The following is a 20831-nucleotide window of genomic DNA, read 5'->3' on the forward strand; positions in this document are numbered from 1 at the left end:
GTGCCCTTGGTTTGGGTGTAGGGCCTGATCAGAGCCTGTATTTGATACATCAGAAAAGCAGAACTTAATATTTGGTACAGAAACCTTTGTTTGCAATTACAGAGATCGTACGTTTCCTGTAGTTCTGACCAGGTTTGCACACACTGCAGCAGGGATTTTGACTCACTCCTCCATACAGACCTTCTCCAGATCCTTCAGGTTTCGGGCTGTCGTTGGGCAATACGGACTTTCAGCTCCCTCCAAAATTTTCTATTGGGGTCAGGTCTGGAGACTGGCTAGGCCACTCCAGGACCTTGAGATGCTTCTGACGGAGCCACTCCTTAATTGCCCTGGCTGTGTGTTTCGGGTCGTTGTCATGCTGGAAGACCCAGCCACGACCCATCTTCAATGCTCTTACTGAGGGAAGGAGGTTGTTGGCCAAGATCTCGCGATACATGGCCCCATCCCTCCTCCCCTCAATACGGTGCAGTCGTCCTGTCCCCTTTGCAGAAAAGCATCCCCAAAGAATGATTTTCCACCTCCATGCTTCATGGTTGGGATGGTGTTCTTGGGGTTGTACTCACCCTTCTTCTTCCTCCAAACACGGCGAGTGGAGTTTAGACCAAAAAGCTCTATTTTTGTCTCATCAGACCACATGACCTTCTCCCATTCCTCCTCTGGATCACCAGATGGTCATTGGCAAATTTCAGATGGCCTGGACATGCGCTGGCTTGAGCAGGGGGACCTTGCTTGCGCTGCAGGATTTTAATCCATGACGGCGTAGTGTGTTACTAATGTTTTCTTTGAGACTGTGGTCCCAGCTCTCTTCAGGTCATTGACCAGGTCCTGCCGTGTAGTTCTGGGCTGATCCCTCACCTTCCTCATGATCATTGATCCCCACGAGGTGAGATCTTGCATGGAGCCCCAGACCGAGGGTGATTGACCGTCATCTTGAACTTCTTCCATTTTCTAATAATTGCGCCAACAGTTGTTGCCTTCTCACCAAGCTGCTTCCCTATTGTCCTGTAGCCCATTCCAGCCTTGTGCAGGTCTACAATTTTAGCCCTGATGTCCTTACACAGCTCTCTGGTCTGGGCATTGTGGAGAGGTTGGAGTCTCTGCTTTGAATTGAGTGTGTGGACAGGTCTCTTTATACAGGCTTAAACGAGTTCAAACAGGTGCAGTTAATACAGGTAATGAGTGGAGAACAGGAGGGCTTCTTAAAGAAAAACTAACAGGTCTGTGAGAGCCGGAATTCTTACTGGTTGGTAGGTTATCAAATACTTATGTCATGCAATAAAATGCAGATTAATTACTTAAAAATCATACAATGTGATCTTCTGGATTTTATTTTTAGATTCCGTCTCTCACAGTTGAAGTGCTTCTATGATACAAAATACAGACCTCTACATGCTTTGTAAGTAGGAAAACCTGCAAAACCTGCAAAAACCTACAATAGACTTGCAGTGAAGCCGTTCAACAACTACATCACATTAGTCATCTAACAGCCTCCCATCCAGAGCGACACACAGAAGCAACCAGGGTCAAGGACCTGCTCAAGGGCACGTCAACAGATCTCCCACCAGCCCTCCAAGACCCCCCCACAGTTCCCCAAAAGCTGTCCGTCAACCATCCAAGACCCCCCCTCCCCCCGAGAAAATATAAATAAATACAATAATGCCATTCCCCACCCCCAACGCACCATCAAATAACAAAATAAACAAAAGAGAAAGACAACAATGCAAAAAAATAATAATACTTAAAGAACAACAAAAATCATAACAGTAAGTCCAACTGAATATGTTTGAGTGCATGTATGGCACTATTTACATGTGTGTGTCCATGTATGTGCACATGTGTGCATTTGATTAAGAGTGTGCGTATATTGCATGTGTACAAACACCTGCACCTCATCAGCTTCAGGCAAACCGGCATTAACTGTAACAACACTGCCCCTCAGTGTCATTCAAACTTACTTTTTGTTATGTTTTATTTTGACCGTCATTCTATCCCCTGCCCAGCAATTCCACATCCCAACCCTCAGCCCCTCCCACCTATCTCTGCTGGCCACCCTCTTCGGATTTCTATGCACCATATATCTTTCAACTGTGCTGTGATGTTTAACATACAATTTCAATCTATCTTAATCGAATAGAATCCACAGATTGCGAGTTGAAGATAAATACTTTTACTAAGAGTATTAGCATATTAGTAATTGACTGACCCGGTCTCTCCAGATCTCCCAACAGTACTATTTCTAGGGTCAATCACTTTTTACTTCTCACTCTATTCTTAATGTGCACCAATCCGGTTATAGACCTGGACATAGCACAGTTTCAGCTGCAACGCTTCTTTTAGATGTGTTCAATTGCTTAGATCATGAAAGTAATAGTGTTATTTATAGACCTTTCCAAGGCCTTTGACACTGTCGACCATCATACTCTCATTCAAAGGTTGACTGAAGTAGGCCTGGATCAGGCTTCTTGCAAGTGGTTTTCTGACGGTACTGTTATGTATGCCACTGTTTCAGATGGACTACATATTTAATAATTGAATGGTTCTCCCATCGATCGGGTTCCCGCCTATAAATATCTGGGCTTTTGGATTGACAAGGATTTTTAAAACTTAAGAAAACAGATGAGCTAGTTAAAAGGCTGAGATTGAAAGATTTAAAGATTGTACAGTCAACTTTCCTGCCAGTTCTTGACTATGGTGACACAGTTTACCAGAATGCAGCAGCCACTACTCTTAAACCTTTGGATGCCGTCTACCATAGCGCTCTTTGCTTTATCACAGGTGACAGTTTTAATACTCATTACTGCATCCTGTATCAAAAGGTTGAGTCAGCTGGTTGAGTCAGGTTGAGTCAGATATCAGCTGATGTAAGAAGGGCTATATAAATAAATTTGATTTGATTTTGAGTGGTACTCATTAAATTCCCGTAGATCACTTCACTATTCCCTTTTTGTTTACAAAGCTCTACTACACAAGCTTCCAACTTACCTAACATTGTTGTTGAAGTATAAAAACATGAGTTATCAAACCAGTTCACAGGGGTTGAGGTTCCTCAGGTCTCCACCGAATCAGGTAAATCCGCTTTTAGTTTTAATGCGCCTCACTGCAATTTTCAGAACTCATTACAATTAGATGTTCCAGTGCCGTTCGGGCAGTTTAGGGTGTTAATTGAGGACCTAGTAGCTGAAGACAGTAACTTTTTTCATAAGTGTTGTGTTTGTATTGAATGCTGTTTTGTGTAACATTGTATTGGTTGTTGTATTGTGACCAGGGCACCCCTTTGGAATGAGACGATGGTCTCAATGGGTTTTCCCTGAATAAATAAATAAAAACCGAAAAAAATAAAGCAGGCAGACAAGCATTGAGGCATTCAGTTACTGTTCGACTACAGTACCGGTCAAAGGTTTAAACACACCTACTCATTCAAGGGTTTTTCTTTATTTTTACTATTTTCTACATTGTAGAATAATAGTGAAGACATCAAAACTATGTAATAACACATATGTGATCATGTAGTAACCAAAAAAGTGTTAAACAAATAAAAATATATTTGAGATTCTTCAAAGTAGCCACCCTTTGCCTTGATGACAGCTTTGCTCATTCTTGGCATTCTCTCAACCAGCTTCACCTGGAATGGTTTTCCAACAGTCTTGAAGGAGGTCCCATAGGTGCTGAGTACTTGTTGGCTGCTTTTCCTTCACTCTTCACTCCTTCACTCCTTCACATCCCAAACCATCTCAATTGGGTTGAGGTCGGGGGATTGTGGAGGCCAGGTCATCTGATGCAGCACTCCATCACTCTCCTTCTTGACATACTCAAATCTAACTGCCTGTACCTCAGGCCCTGAAGCAAGGATATGCATATTCTTGGTACCATTTGAAAGAAAACACTTTGAAGTTTGTGGAAATGTGAAAGGAATGTAGGAGAACACAATAGATCTGGTAAAAGATAATACAAAGGGGAAAAAAGTTGCCCAAATATCCCTAATTTGTTGTAATGTTATTTCCATCTAATTGACTTGGCTGTGTGAAATGATGTGGTGCACATAAAAATAACTTTTGTGGTGAAATTCCCATGTAATGTATAGAAGATACAAGTTAAATGGGTTTCCATTGCATCTACAAATCTACTTATGCTTTTGTCATAAAATATGTTAAATTGCGAATGCGCCCACTCTGGTTTTGGCATGGGCGCTCTAGCCAACAGTTCACAGATACAGTTCGGGTTTAGCCTACATTATGACATTATTATGGACAAAAGAGCGAGATAATTTGTATTTGGCAAAAGGCAGCCAAGCACTGGTCAACATATCACCAGAATAAGATCCTCAATAGTTATTGGAAAGGAGCATCAAGCTCCTCACCATGCACTTTCACCACCCTGTGAAGTTCATCATAACTTCATCTGTAGCCTAATAAAGTGCATGCTTTCCAGAGTCATAGTGGAAGGACCACACAACATATCATCGCGTGACTCCAAGTTTACTTAGAAAGAATTGATATTATATCAATATATGTGCATAAAAGCGTAATTATTAATTACTTTTACAGACAAAATATCCTACCTTGTCTAGTGTATTTTGTTTGGTCGACATTTGGAAATTTCACCGACAAATGATCTGTTTTCATAAGACCTGTCCTAAAAAAAAATTATCCGATGTACTTTTACTCACATAAAAGGGTTGGATGGAAACCTGGTTAGTGACCTCGCATCACCTTGTGTGCTTCTTTTATTCTAACTCCCTCCCAGATATAAGTCCCAAAGAAATAGAAAGTAGATGCTTAGAGGAAAGCCGTGCTATTTAAATACCTTTGGCAGTAGCAATCATACACAGCAGGGGGAAATCTTTTGTTGTCTCAAAAAAGAGAAGAGAGGCCTTTTCTTACTCTTTCAGGTTCTTAGTCACCCACATTGTCAAGGTATTCTCGTCTTAGGGAGCAGAATGAAAAACATCAGAAAGCACATACGCACTGACGGAAAACAAATCAAATCAATATCAAATGTTATTTGTCACGTGCCGAATACAACGGGTGTGTGAAATGTTTGCTTATGAGCGCTTTCCAACGATGCAAAGTAAAAAATTATAATAAAAGCAAAAGTAAAAACACAAGAGAAGTAAAATACACAAAATTGAGCTATAGTTAGGGCTGTTTCGGAGACCGTATTACCGCCACATGGGTGGTCACGAGTCATGAAGGCAGTCAAATTCCACGTGACCGTTTAGATATGGTAATTAGGCTTCTCCTAGCTCTGATGCTGCTGATGGTCATTAGTAGCCTACCAAACTTGCTAACTGCTTTGTACTTAGCACTCTATTGTCACTCTAATCACTCTGACATCAATGCGAATGTATTCGAAAATCTAATCAAACACTTCATGAGAGCCCATGAGCTCATGTTGCGCAATATTTCTATAGGCTATGCAATTGAGTGATGGCCTCTATTAAAAAAGAGGACGATCCCTTTAGCTTTCTATAGGCTATGCCTACTATATTTATTTCTCTACTTTCCTAATATTAAGCAAATATTAAGCACAATGCTTATCTTTACAACAGGAGTATAGCCTATCTGGCTGGCATGAAAATGAACCACAGGAAAAGCATCCTCCATTCGCTATTTAAGTGCAGAGATGACATGTATTTTTACCCTGCCCCTGTTTCAAGACTGGTGCATGATAATGGTCCATTCTAAATCAAAATGAATTTCACACATTTATTATTTAGTATACATAAAGACAATATTAAATCAAGAATAGTCTGATGGGTAACAATATTAGCCAATCACTTTTGAATTTTAAATTATCACCTGTGAATGATGCCCAGCTTAAGGCAAGAAACAATGCCTTTTTTCTGACATTTTCTAATCATAGTCGCACACCTCATGTAGCCTATCCAATACTAACGTGGCCAAATAACTTCTTAAAATGAAGCACAATCTGCTTTACAACAGGTGTAGAGCCTAACTGGCACACATACTGAATGCAGCGCGTGAGTATCAAGTTTGGGGAAGATCATTTTCACCATAAAAATGCACCTTTAAAATAAAAGCATTACATGCATTAGTGCATTTGTGGTCACTTTTGCTAATGGTGTTTTCCCGGTAATGGAAATGTCACGCTTAAAGCCTACTGCCGTGTGCGCATTGCTGCGCTTATAAGAAATAAACTATTAGTTTATCAACATCTTAAGCTAAACGTTCTGATATGTTGCGTCAGCCACATTGAGTAAAAAAGTATTTTTGATGTTAGTGGTTGTACTAAATCTATCACATCCTACAAACGTCCCAGACTATGTTTGGAATATTTATTTCTCGCACAGAATAGGTCAACTTTTGTTCTATGGGGTATAATAGATTGACATAGGCTAGTGCTTTGCTGTTCGTTAGGCCTACTCATATTGTTGGCTGACGAAAAGTAAATGTCGACAGTTCTTCCAATATCTTCAATATGCACCTCGGAATTGGATAAAGAAAAGCACAGTTGCGTCCCCGATGTGTCGGTCTTCACTTGTAGTCTGTGAGAAAGACCCAATCAAGTGATGGAGAGCTGTGTGAGTCAGATGAGAGGTGCTTCGGAGCGGGCGAAATTTAGGCAGAAGGGCTGCAAAAGGCAGTGATTTTTTTAGGGTGCATTATGGCCACACAAATGGGATGCCGCCGGGAAATTTATACACAATTGCTTCTCAAACTGTTAAATTCTTAGGGATAGAGGGCAGTATTCGGAAGTTCGGATGACTGAGGTGCCCAAAGTAAACTGCCTGTTACTCAGGGCCAGAAGCTAGGATATGCATATAATTGGTAGTATTGGATAGAAAACACTCTCAAGTTTCTAAAACGGTTAAAATAATGTCTGTGAGTATAACATAACTGATATGGCAGGCAAAAACCCGAGGATAATCCATCCAGATTTGTTGTTTTTTGAGGTGACCACCCATTGAAATGGCTGTCTATGGGAAAATCTAAGGAAATCCTCCCAGATTGCAGTTCCTATTGCTTCCACTAGATGTCAACAGTCTTTAGAAAGGGTTTCAGGCTTGTTTTTTGAAAAAGAGCTGGAATTTGTAGTTTTTCTAGGTGGCTCTCATTTTGACTGTAGTCTTGTAGCACGCGTGGATGAGGGAGCACACTTCGTTATTTATCTCCGGTATTGAACACACTATTCTTTGTCTTAAATTGTATTGTTTATTTACATAATAGGGTACCTGAGGATTGATTAGAAACGTTGTTTGACTTGTTTGGATTGAGTTTATTGGTAACTTTTGGGATTCCTTTGTATGCATTTTGAACGAGGGGAACAGGTGGATTACTGAATCAAGCGCGCCAACTAAACTGACTTTTTGGGGATATAAAGAAGGACTTTATCGAACAAAACAACCATTTGTTATGTAGCTGGGACCCTTGGGATTGCAAACAGAGGAAGATCTTCAAAGGTAAGTGATTTATTTTATCACTATTTCTGACTTTCGTGACGCCTCTGCTGGTTTGGAAAATGTTTTTAATGCTTTTGTATGCGGGGCACTGTCCTCAGATAATCGCATGGTATGCTTTTGCCGTAAAGCCTTTTTGAAATCTGATAAAGCGGCTGGATTAACAAGAAGTTAAGCTTTTAAGCGATGTAAGACACTTGTATTTTCATGAATGTTTAATATTCCGTTTTTTGTATTTTGAATTTTGCGCTCTGCAATTTCACCGGATGTTGTCGTGGTGTGCCGCTAGCGGCATGTCTCGCCCAAAGAGGTTAACCTCTTGGCGCACGGATCCCTTTAACGGGATCATTTTCGTAAACAACTGCTGAATTGCAGAGCGCCAAATAAATAAAAAAATACTAAAAATATTTATTTTCATGAAATCACAAGTGAAATATACCAAAACACAGCTTAGCTTGTTGTCAGATTTTGAAAATATGCTTTACAGCAAAAGCAATGTGTCACGATCGTCTTCGTGAGAGAGAGAGGACCAAGGCGCAGCGCGTGAAAAGAACATCTTTTATTAGAAGAGAGAAAACACAAAACAAAAACACTTTACAAACTAACAAAATAACAAACAGACGACCGTGAAGCTATAATAGAAAATAGTGCTGACACAAACACTACACATAGACAATTACCCACAAACACCTAAAGCCTATGGCTACCTTAAATATGGCTCCCAATCAGAGACAACAATAACCAGCTGTCTCTGATTGAGAACCAAATCAGGCAACCATAGACTTTCCTAAACACCTACACTCAACCATAGACATACCTAGACACATACACTCAACACAAACGCCAACATCTCAGACCATTATAATCACCCAAAACACACACATACCCCATGTCACACCCTGACCTAACTAGAATAATAAAGAAAACAAATAATACTAAGGCCAGGGCGTGACAGTACCCCCCAAAAGGTGCGGACTCCGGACGCAAAACCTGACATATAAAGGGAGGGTCCGGGGTGGGCCCTAATATGGCGGCGGCTCGGGTGCGGGACGTGGCCCCACTCCAGCATTGTCAATATCCGCTTCGGTGTCTCTGGTAGATCCTGGCTGACTGGCGGATTCAGCTGATCCCGGCTGACTGGCGACTCTGGCTGCCCATGGCTGGCGGGCGACTCTGGCTGCCCATGGCTGGCGGGCGACTCTGGCTGCCCATGGCTGGCGGGCGACTCTGGCTGCCCATGGCTGGCGGGCGACTCTGGCTGCCCAGGCTGGCGGCGACTCTGGCTGCCCATGCTGGCGGGCACTCTGGCTGCCCATGGCTGGCGGGCGGCTCTGGACGCTCATGGCTGGCTGACGGCTCTGGACGCTCATGGCTGGCTGACGGCTCTGGACGCTCATGGTGGCTGACGGTCTGGACGCTCAGGCAGGCTGACGGCTCTGGACGCTCATGGCTCGCTGGCGGCTCTGGCAGATCCTGTCTGGTTGCGGTTCTGGCAGATCTGTCTGGTTGGCGCTCTGGAGATCCTGTCTGGTTGGCGCTCGGCAGATCCTGTCTGGTTGGCGGCTCTGGCAGATCCTGTCTGTTGGCGGCTCTGGCAGATCCTGTCTGGTTGGCGGCTCTGGCAGATCTGCTGGTTGGCGCTCTGGCAGATCCTGTCTGGTTGGCGGCTCTGGCAGATCCTGTCTGACGAATGGCTCTAGCAGCTCCTGACTGACGAATGGCTCTGACGGCTCGGGACAGACGGGCCTCTAATGGCTCGGACAGACGGATGGCTCAGACGGCACTGGGCAGACGGATGGCTCAGACAGCACTGGAAGACGGATGGCTCAGATGGCGCTGGGGAGACGGATGGTCAGATGGCGCTGGGGAGACGGATGGCTCAGATGGCGCTGGGCAGACGGATGGCTCTGGCCGGATGAGGCGCACTGTAGGCCTGGTGAGTGGTGCCGGAACTGGTGGTACCAGGCTGGAGACACGCATCTCAAGCTAGTGCGGGGAGAAGGAACAGGGCATACTGGACCCTGGATACGCACATTAGGCCTAGTGCGTGGTGCCGGCACTGGTGGTACCGGGCTGGGACACGCACTTCAAGGGGCTAGTGCGGGGGGCAGCAACAGGATGCACAGGACTCTGGAGACGCACAGGAGACTTGGTGCGTGGCGTAGGCACAGGTGGTAATGGGCGGGAGACACGCACCATTGGACGAGTGCGTGGAGGAGGAACAGGGCTCTGGAGACACACTGGAWGCCTGGTGCGTGGTGTAGGCACTGGTGGAACTGGACTGGGGCGGGGAGGTGGCGCCGGAAATACCGGACCGTGCAGGCGTACTGACTCCCTTGAGCACCGAGCCTGCCCAACCTTACCTGGTTGAATGCTCCCCGTCGCCCGCCCAGTGCAGGGAGGTGGAATAACCCGCACCGGGCTATGTAGGCGAACCGGGGACACCATGCGTAAGGCTGGTGCCATGTAACCCGGCCCGAGGAGACGCACTGGAGACCAGACGCGTTGAGCCGGCTTCATGGCACCTGGCTCAATGCCCAATCTAGCCCTACCAGTGCGGGGAGGTGGAATAACCCGCACCGGGCTATGAACACGTACAGGAGACACCGTGCGCTCTACTGCGTAACACGGTGTCCGCCCGTACTCCCGCTCTCCACGGTTAGCCTGGGAAGTGGGCGCAGGTCTCCTACCTGCCCTCGGCCCACTACCTCTAAGCCCCCCCCCAATAATTTTTTGGGTTGTACTTGCGGGCTTCCAGCCTTGCCTCCGTGCTGCCTCCTCATATCGCCTCCTCTCGGCTTTCGCTGCCTCCAGCTCTTCACGAGGGAGGCGATATTCTCCCGGTTGTGCCCAAGGTCCCTTTCCATCCAGTATCTCCTCCCATGTCCATGAATCCTGTGTAGGTGGGTCCTGTTGCCGCTTGACACGCCGCTTGGTCCTAGATTGGTGGGTAATTCTGTCATGACATTCTACGTCGTCCTCCTCCTCAGACGAGGAGAGGAGAGAGGGATCAGATGACCAATGTGCAGCGAGGTATGTAGACATGAATGAATTTATTAGACACGACGAACACTGACACGAACTATACTTGAATATTTACAAAATAACAAACAAACAACGTAGACTAACCTGAACATGCAAACTACATATAACGAAGCACGCATGAACAGGAACGAACGAACGAACGAACGAGACGAGACAGTACTGTGTGGTGCAAATAAACACAGACACAGCGACAATTACCCACAAACACCTAAAGCCTATGGCTACCTTAAATATGGCTCCCAATCAGAGACAACAATAACCAGCTGTCTCTGATTGAGAACCAAATCAGGCAACCATAGACTTTCCTAAACACCTACACTCAACCATAGACATACCTAGACACATACACTCAACACAAACCCATACACTACAACCAACACCCCCTATACCATATAATCACCCAAAACACACACATACCCCATGTCACACCCTGACCTAACTAAAATAATAAAGAAAACAAATAATACTAAGGCCAGGGCGTGACACAATGTGAGTTTATCGATCACTAGACAAAACATTACGAACAGCTAGCAGCAATGTAGATTGGTCACGAAAGTCAGAAAAGCAATCAAATTAATCGCTTACCTTTGATGATCTTCTGATGTTTGCACTCACGAGATTCCCAGTTACACAATAAATGTTCCTTTTGTTCGATAAATATTATTTTTATATCCAAAAATCTCCATTTGTTTGATGCGTTATGTTCAGAGACAATAATTTGACACTTTAGAGTGTTTTCTATCCTAATCTGTCAATTATATGCATATTCTTGCATCTGGGCCTGAGAAATAGGCAGCTTACATTGGGAACGTTATTTTTTCCAAACAGCAGTGCAGCAGGCAACTGGAGTAGGTGTCACACCCACTTGGGAGAAGCTTTTTTTTCGGGAGGCATATTCCTTGTAGAAAATCCCAGCTAGCTAGCTAACGTAGCTAGCAAGTCTCTGTCCACCATTTTTTTCCCACATGGAAAAGGAGGTTGTTGCTTGACAATCACCGGCTGACGAAATTTCGTGACCGGCACAGCCCTAGCTACAGTGCATTCAGAAGGTATTCACACCCCTTGACTTTTTCCACATTTTGTTGTGCTACTAAGTGCGATTAAAAATTGATTTAATTGTCCGTTTTTGTCAAAGATCGACACAAAATACTCTAATATCAAAGTGGAAGAAAAATCTGAAGAAAAATCTACGACAAATAAGACACTAATATATCTTGATCAGATAATTATTCAACGCACTGAGTCAATACGTGTTAGAATCACCTTTTCCACACCTGGATTGTGCAACATTTGCCCATTATTCTTAAAAAATTCTTCAAATTCTGTCAAATTGGTTGTTGATAATTGCTAGACAACCATTTTCACGTCTTGCCATATATTTTCAAGCAGATTTAAGTTAAAACTGTAACTCGGCCACTCAGGAACGTTCACTGTCTTATTGGTAAGCAACTCCAGTGTAGATTTGTCCTAGTGTTTCAGGTTACTGTCCTGCTGAAAAACTAATTCATCTCTCAGTGTCTGCTGGAAAGCAGACTGAACCAGCTTTTCCTTTAGAATTTTGCCTGTGCTTAGCTCCATTCTGGAAATGTTTTATCCTGAAAAACTCCCCAGTCCTTAACTATTACAAGCATACCCATAACACGATGCGGCCACCACTATGCTTGAAAATATGGAGAGTGCTACTCAGTAATGTGTTGTATTAGATTTGCCCCAAACTTAACACTTTGTATTCAGGACAAAAGGTTAATTGCTTTGCCACACTTTTTACAGTGTTACTTTAGTGCTTTATTGCAAACAAGATGCACAGGCTTTCTTTTTTCACTTTGTCAATTAGATTAGCATTGTGGAGTAACATTGTGGAGGTGATCCATCCTCAGTGTTCTCCTATCACAGCCATTAAACTCGAACTGTTTTAAAGTCACCCACAATGCTCATTATGAGCAGCATAAAATCTAGCGGGAAAATCCGACCCGACAGGGAAAATGAAAACCAATGAATATAGCGGTTCTCAGGCAGGCTAGAGGCACAATATTGTTACTGTTGCATCACATTGGATGACCACTAGTGACTTATTGCAGCTTTTGAACCTAAAAAAAGTTCTATATTGCAGTTTTAAAAATGGAACCAGTGCCACTGTCCGCCCCACGGCTGTTGTTATTGTTTTGGTTTTGTTGACGAAGTAGAGGTGGGGAGCATCACGCATCACAGGAGGTTGGTCGGGGTGGATGGGTAGGCGTATAGCAACATCGAACATCTAGCCACCCAAAGGTTGCGTGTTCAAATCTCACCACAGACTACTTCAGCATTTTAGCTAATTGGCAACTTTGCAACTACTTGTTACTTTTTAGCTACTTTGCAACTGCTAACCCTAACCTTCATACTTTTATTCTAACTCCTAACTTTAAACCTAACCTTACTAATCCCTAGTCTAGCCACCTAACTAACGTTAGCTACAAAAAAATTGCAATTCATAACATCATACTAAATGGAGACAGATTTACATTTACTATATTACGTCTACCCCTGAGTCTAGGTTGCAGCAACAGTTTCACCATTAAGAATTACAGCTTTAAAGGAAAAAATTACATCATGACAGAAAATTATTAAGACAAAACATATTTATTCAAGGGTTAATTGGGATGAAAAGAACAGTGTGTCTTTTCAACACCTGCATACTGCTACATGCAACAAACAATAGCTTCTGGACATGATTATGGACTTTCACACCTCAGCTTGGCTTTGCTATTGTGACATTTGAATAATAACTTATTATATCATACAATAACAGCCATCCTAGTTTACCCTTTTGAGTTAGTTTGTTATCTGACATTTGTCAATGTTGACTCTCTCCTCTGCTTGGACTAATACAGTCATACACACAATATTTATAGAGTGGGAGAAAGCTGTTCAGACTGTGTGGGTTATCCTATGATCATAATTGGAAGAGATGAGAGCAGCCATATAATCCATAGAACAATTCAGTCAGATCGATGAGAGTCAAGAGAAGCAGATTGGGTTGACCTGATGGCGGAAACAAATCTTCTGGACTGCTTAGACTAGCATTATCATCCCTGTTATCATCACTGGACAGCGCTCATCAACAGTGCTTGATTGAAAGGCACTTTCTTGGCTTGTTACAAGTCAGAGAATGGGTAGAGCAGTGAGTAAGAGTAAGTGTGTGTATATGTGTGTGTATAAGTGTGTGCGCGCACGTGTGTGTGCGAGCAACAGTGTGTGCACGTGCATCTGTATGCGTGCATGTTGGTGTGTGTGCTTCAGACAAGCAGACAGTCCCTGCCTCGTTGTCTTTGATTATGGCAGCGTCCCCCTGCAGCTAACATTTGTCTTTGCTATCAGCCAGACACTGGGGCTTTGAGAGGGCTGACAGTGCTGTCTGTCTCAACACTCATCCTCTAATGGAGAAACTTCAGCGCTGTGCTGTGCTGTGTTAGAGCTGCAAATAGGATTGTCCACCGTGTAGATATCTCACTCATCAGTACTGATAAAAGAAAACACTGCTTTTACTCATGTTGACACTTATCCTGAAATGTCTCTCTGGAATACATCCTGTGAATTCGAACCGCCAATATCTCATTGGGATTATTATTGTGTAGTGGGACTGATGAGAACGAATGTCCCAAGGATCCAACTTGGATGCATTGTTTTTGGTAGTTTTAATGCTGACTTCAACCATACAAAAGAGGACAAAACTAACACAAAGGGTCCATAGAGTTACTTAACCAACGAAAAAGTCTGGGCACCAGCCTGTTTCTGCTTTAGCCTAATTCGTTATCTCTGTCATGCCACCCTGTCTAAAAACCCAGTGGTGTAAAGTACAGGTCAAAATAGTCAAAGCAACATGCCATCAAGAGTCAGCCCAATACCACTACAGGTGCCACAACATTTTTGGGAAAGCTCCTGCCACCTAGCTGTATCCCAAAAGCGACAGGCCAAAGCCAGATGTCACAAAGTGATATGGCTTGGATAACATCCCCTGTGAAGGTACCACAGGTACACAACAGTAATAAGGATGACATATCCTCCTCTGGGGGAGAACTTACCGGAAGGTCATCTGGAAGACCTGTCCCAGGTTGACTTGCTGGCTCTTGTTGTTGTAGCCGTGCAGCATCTCCCCAAACAGGGTGTCATTGAAACGAATGTCCTGCCTCTGGCACTTTGGCCCCTCACAGTTCTCTGTCTGAAGGAGACAGGAGCGACCGTCTGCTCCCAGCTTGTACTCCTGCACACACCTGGGTTGGGGAGGGGAGTTTGTGTAACAAGCACATCATGCAGAGGCAGAGACATTAATATTATGGACTCTACTCACACACAATATCCTAATTTCCCAGTAGAGAACGTGTACCGAGCTCAAAGAACTAATAGATTGCAGAAGTATGTATTGTTAGCTGTCTAATATTTCAAATGAAAGCCATTGTGTAAGCACATCAAACATTTAAACCCAGACTGGTCTGCGTTAAAGGAAAACTGTGGTTGGATTTGCACATTCAGCATTGTCTACTTCAGAAATGGCTGTGATCCACAAAGCACACATTTACTTAATTCTAATGAAACGAACATAGACACACTGGCAGACTCGTGAAGTAGCCTAGAGTAGAATTCCATATCAACGTTCTATACTGTAGACCATTCATAAACTGCCAATTAAGAGGTGAACATGAGAATCAATCTCACAGTTGACATGTATAAATGAGGATCACTCTCACAGTTGTTTCTAACAGTATTTTTTGCCCGTCCATTTCGGTGAAAGGCTATAGCTGTCTTTCTACCATCTTAGAGTTCAATAGCAGCTGATTTAGACAACCTATTGTAAAGAGCTGCTCTTATGCTCTATTTGTGTTATCAACAATGGCCTACTTCTCACCCACAGAACATATTGTTGGACCCAGGTTGCCCAGGAAAGAAGACATTTTAAAGGGGCTTCTTCCCTGATGCTGTATGTGTCCTGCAACTGGCTGACTCACCCACAGAACATGAGGATGTTGCTGGAGCTGGGGTTGTCTGGTAGGGGCACTAGCTGTTGGAGACACAGCTGCTCACAGCCCCCATTGAAGCCGTCCGTGCAGTCCGTGCCCTTTGAGTAGTCATAGCAACCCGAGCCGTCCTTCATCGGCCGCAGCCCGTCGGGACACTGGAGGGGCAAGAGAGATGCACAGGAGAGGGAGAGAGAGGGAGAGAGAGAGAGAGAGAGAGAGAGGGGTCAACATACATATATGTTGTCAACACAACATATATATACGTATATATAAAAATATGTGAACACCCCTTCAAATTAGTGGATTCGGCTATTTCAGCAACACCCTTTGCTGACAGGTGTATACAATTGAGGACACCGCCATGCAATCTCCATAGACAAACATTGGCACTAGAATGGCCTTACTGAAGAGCTCAGTGACTTTCAACGTGGCACCATCATAGGATGCCACCTTTCCAACAAGTCAGATCGTTACATTTCTGCCCTGCTAAAGCTGCCCTGGTCAACTGTAAGTGATGTTATTGTGAAGTGGAAATGTCTAGGAGCAACAACGGCTCAGCCACAAAGTGGTAGTCAACACAAGCTCACAGAACGGGACCCCAAGTGCTGAAGCACGTAGCGTGTAAAAATTGTCTGTCCTCGGTTGCAATACTAACTTCCGAGTTCCAAACTGCCTCTGGAAGCAACGCCAGCACAATATCTGCTCATCGGTAGCTTCATGAAATGAGTTTCCATAGCTGAGCAGCCACACACAAGCCTAAGATCACCATGAGCAATGCCAAGCATCGGCTGGAGTGGTGTAAAGCTCGCTGCCATTGGACTCTGGAGTAGTGGAAATGCGTTCTCTGCAGTGATGAATCAAGCTTCACCATCTGGCAGTCCGGCGGACAAATCTGGGTTTGGCGGATGCCAGATAAATGCTACCTGCCCCAATGAATAGTGCCAACTGTAAAGTTTGGTGGAAGAGGACTAATGTGATGCGGCTGTTTTTCATGGTTCGGGCCCCTTACTTCCAGTGAAGGGAAATCTTAACGCCTGCACAAAGCCCTGACCTCAACCCCATCAAACACCTTTGGGATCAATTGGAATGCCGACTGCGAGCCAGGCCTAATCGCCCAACATCAGTGCCCGACCTCACTAATGCTCGTGGCTGAATGGAAGCAAGTCCCTGCAGAAATGTTCCAACATCTAGTGGAAAGCCTTCCCAGAAGAGTGGAGGCTGTTATAGCAGCAGAGAAGGGACCAACTCCATATTAATGCCCATGATTTTGGAATGAGATGTTCGACGAGCAGGTGTCCACATACTTTTGGTCATGTAGTGTATTTATTCAGATCAGGACCCAGCAATTACCAGGAGACAGACAGCGAGATGGTCTGCTTTAATTAACAAAAATGAGAAAAGTGATGAAGAACTCCATCTCCCAGGGTTCCCCTCAAGAGTCCGTGGGGATTTGATGGAGTGTTGATTGGCTAATCAGGGAAAGTAATCAGAACAGAGCTCTCCAAATTAATCTCAACCACATGGATAAACTGCAAGCCAATTATAGAGACTCTCACTTGGATAAGGAATATTGCATACAGCACAAGTATGCGGCATAAGTGCATACAGCACTTCAAAATACCATTCAAATCAGCAAACGGTAGTACTTAGATATAATCCCCCCAAATTGGCCTGATAAAAAGTGACTTATTTAAAATGACTTGAGGCCTATATGGTGTGTGTTTACTTCAGATTAGTAGAGTGATTTGAAAGCTCTGCTAGAGCAGAGCAGAGTTTAGGGAGTTTAGTGCTGTGATAACCTGACAGTGCTGCTATCACACAGCGGTACTACCAGACAGTCTCTGACATTTTAGTAATTAGATGACTGCACAATACAACTGCTGACAAGCTTTCAGAAGTAGTTTTGTCCTAAATGTAGCAGTCATTTCCTGCATGTTTTAACCCACCGCCAATTGCACCTGTTTAGTGTAGGCCTTCATTCATGGAGTGATTACACAACAAAAAGGGACAGAACAATAGGTTATCTTCTATGTTATGTGATTTTGACAGGACCACCATCCTTTTATCTAATCCAAAACCAAATCTGATGCAACACCTACTGTACACAATCACAAATAAAACCCCTTTTCAAATCTTAAAAAACACACTGAATATGCGTGGATTTGTATTAGTGCATGCAAACACCCCAAATACCTCTTATTTGATGAAAATCTAAACAACTCAGTAACATCTCTGCTCTGTGATTGTAGTGGCGGCTGTTATTGTTGTTGGGACATATCTGGGGTTTATCTTATTTGGATGATGGGCAGCCATAATAACAGCAGAGTGATGTTGATGTCAAACATAATACCAGCTGACAGATAATTCGATCCTGATGGATGGGTAGATGTCTGGGAGGCCAGAGTGGAGTGTCACCCCTGGGAATTGTGGGATAGCATTCAGAGTGTGACATCACCCTTTCACTGACATCTCATGGCTGCTAAGTGGCCGAAAGACTGAACATGTGAGGAGATACCATAGGCCTAGGCTATATGGCCAGCTCTGATAAAAAGAGGCATTTTACATATTGTATGATTTTAGTATAGAGTAGTGTAGAGTTTAATATAGAGCCTTAAAATGACATGTATCTCATTGGAATTGGTCAATTTCAGGGAGTGAGATATTTTTGAACTACCTATTTCAGGAAGTGTGCTTAATCTTTCTCAAAGCCCCTTTTATGTCAAAAGCCTTGTGATGATTGCTCACAGCTATCTGCAATAAGGCCATGCTAAAGAGACATTTAGTGTAGCAGTATAACTGTATTGCAGATAGAGTAGCTATGGTGTGTTCCTGTGATAAGAAGACTGTAGACTGATAAGATCCAAGGCTGATAAACACATCCTCAGGGTTTGTTGGAAAAGTGCACTAAATCCTGGTGTGCTAGGGAAATGAGTTCATACTGTATCAGGCTATGGCTAACATTAACCCTGTGACATCACACACACACACACACACACACCACAGTCCAATGCAGCTAAACCAATCAATACTGTACTGCTCCCATGGGTGTCTGTCATCCACAGTATCATTCTGGATCTTGACTGTTAGAACTTGTCGTTATGGCGTCTATACAGTAATATATTGCTCATAACATCATGCAGGCTTCTTCATCTTCTCATTGGCACATGGGTCTGATCAGAATCTATAATTTCCATGCCACCAGGATCTTATTGCTCCTCACTAAGATCTAACAGCACCTCAACGTCACTACAGGTTCTATAGGGATACAAACAGACCTTATCCTATCACGGTTCCGTCCATAACATTCCTATAGAGGATTACACGCACCAGTGCACTGCTGCTCAGCTAATCGATACTGGGTCTCATCTGTGACTACCGTGTACTGTATGGAAATGCAGAATGGAGAAGGGGGGGACAAGAAAGGAAGCACTCGGATGGTGTAGAAAGAGATGGAGGAGGAGAGGGAGTGTGAGGAGGAGGAGAAGTGTGGGAGGGGAGGATAGAAGAGGGTAGAGGGAGCGCTGACTCACTCACACTGGAGAGCCTTAGAAGTGCTGTTATACGAGCCTGTCAGGCTGCGATATTGATCAGCGTTGGAGTATGGGCAATAGACACGGTGTCGATGAGGAAGATTAAGAAAACAAATAAAATGAGGCAGTTTAAGAAAACAAATAAAACATGGCAAAACAATTACCCAGTATTCCTAAACGGCAACAGTAAACGCCCAATGGCTGCTCCATAAATGACCGCCCAGCGCTATATCCTGATCTATCATGAGCCCAAAGGGGATAAGTATGGGAACTTAGAGAACACACACACACACGCCTCCGAGGCCCAATACACCACATCACGTGACAGTAAGCCATTCATTTTTTTCTAATCACCTTTCAACACCCCAAGTTTTAATCAGGCTCTGTGCAATTTACTAAGATCCTTTTTCTTAATGACTGGGTCCTAGGATGACAGACACATTAAAATGCTTTATTTTTTAAGTTACATCTTAGCACCCGGCATATGAAGTAATAGTCAGGAAGGTGATAGCTGTCGTTGACCCCCATGTGTCACCATATGGTGAGAAAGGAGCTTGGTGGAAAAACCAGGGAATTAGCAATGATAGGGCAAGATAGAGGAAATACAGGAGAAAACTAATGGGTTGATAATGAACGGCGATGTACTAGGATGTTTAAGTAACAGAAACCAGGTAGAATATACTTTGAGAGCAATACAGGACACACACTTCTTTATTGTAAGGGTACTAACAGGGTAAATCATATTGTCTGATGATAGACATCAAAATGTGTATTTATTTGACAGCTTGATCTGATTTGGAGGTGAAAGAGATGTATGCCCATGGAAAGCCATAGGAGAGTGCCAAGAGTGCCAAAAAAACGGAAGACAGACGATCCCCTCAGAGAGACGTGAAGTCTCTTCCAGCTGTTATGTTGTCTATTTTAATTTCTCCAATGCTTAATTTCATAGTGAAATGACACAGCTGTGTTTAGCTAAGGAACGGTGTCAACCAAAGGCAGTGATGACTACAGGGATTTAGACTGTACTGTCTTGTTTTGGTATATTTAATCTCTTGGTGTCGTCAGGTTTCTCAGAAACTGCTAAGCCTTTTCCTGGAATGAAATATTCATTGGATTTGTCCACAACTGTCCATGTGTAATGCCAGATGGTCAAGTAGCAATGCCTCACACACCCACACACACACACACACACACACACACACACACACACGCACACACGCGCGCAGAAAGACATACACGCACCCGCAGAACAGAGGACTATAGGACAAGAAGGGAGAAATTGTGGCTAGAGCTCAATTCAATAAAGGATGCTTTGTTATTCTCCCTCCATCTTCATCTAGTCCCAACAGATAGGAGATAATATCAGGGTTCTAAGTACAATAATGTTGCTCCCGCATTCATTAAACTATTAGAGGGGAATGAAATTGAAACAGCAATCTTTCGCAGGATATCTAACCCAGCACTGCTCTGCCAGTTGGGAATAAAGTCACTGGATTTAATACTTTTTCTATCGCTTTAATGTGCAGTCGGGCTGTGACTGAGCCAAATTGAATTGCTTCTCTTTTTTTCTTTTTACCCTGACACGATATTATCAGTGAACACATAAAACACAGCCCAGCAGGGGATGAAAGATCTGCCTTGACTCCTTGATTATACTGTGATTATGATATCAAACAAAAGCACTGATTCAATTGTCATTCTTACTGCGTGGTGACCCTTGATTAATCAATGTGTTTACATGCTATTGCGATGCATCCTTTTTTATTTCAGGGATCAGGGAGGTTAAATGATGTGTGTGGCCTTCCTTTTTCAAAATACAGATATTCAGGATAATAGAAAGTCCTG

General features: G+C 43.6%; 1 protein-coding gene across 1 annotated transcript in view; it reads right to left on the reverse strand.

The window, feature by feature from the left end:
• Nucleotides 1-20831, reverse strand: part of LOC111960926 (astrotactin-2-like) — a 361731-nt gene that overhangs the window by 168732 nt on the left and 172168 nt on the right. Inside the window, exons 10-11 of the mRNA XM_070442905.1 lie at nt 15445-15611; nt 14524-14712 (exon numbers count right to left, since the gene is read on the reverse strand). Of these exons, the coding sequence (XP_070299006.1) occupies nt 14524-14712; nt 15445-15611 (356 nt within the window). The remainder of the gene's footprint in view (nt 1-14523; nt 14713-15444; nt 15612-20831) is intronic.

Source organism: Salvelinus sp. IW2-2015, linkage group LG4q.1:29 (assembly GCF_002910315.2).
Source record: "Salvelinus sp. IW2-2015 linkage group LG4q.1:29, ASM291031v2, whole genome shotgun sequence".
NCBI classification, from domain to species: Eukaryota; Metazoa; Chordata; class Actinopteri; order Salmoniformes; family Salmonidae; genus Salvelinus; species Salvelinus sp. IW2-2015.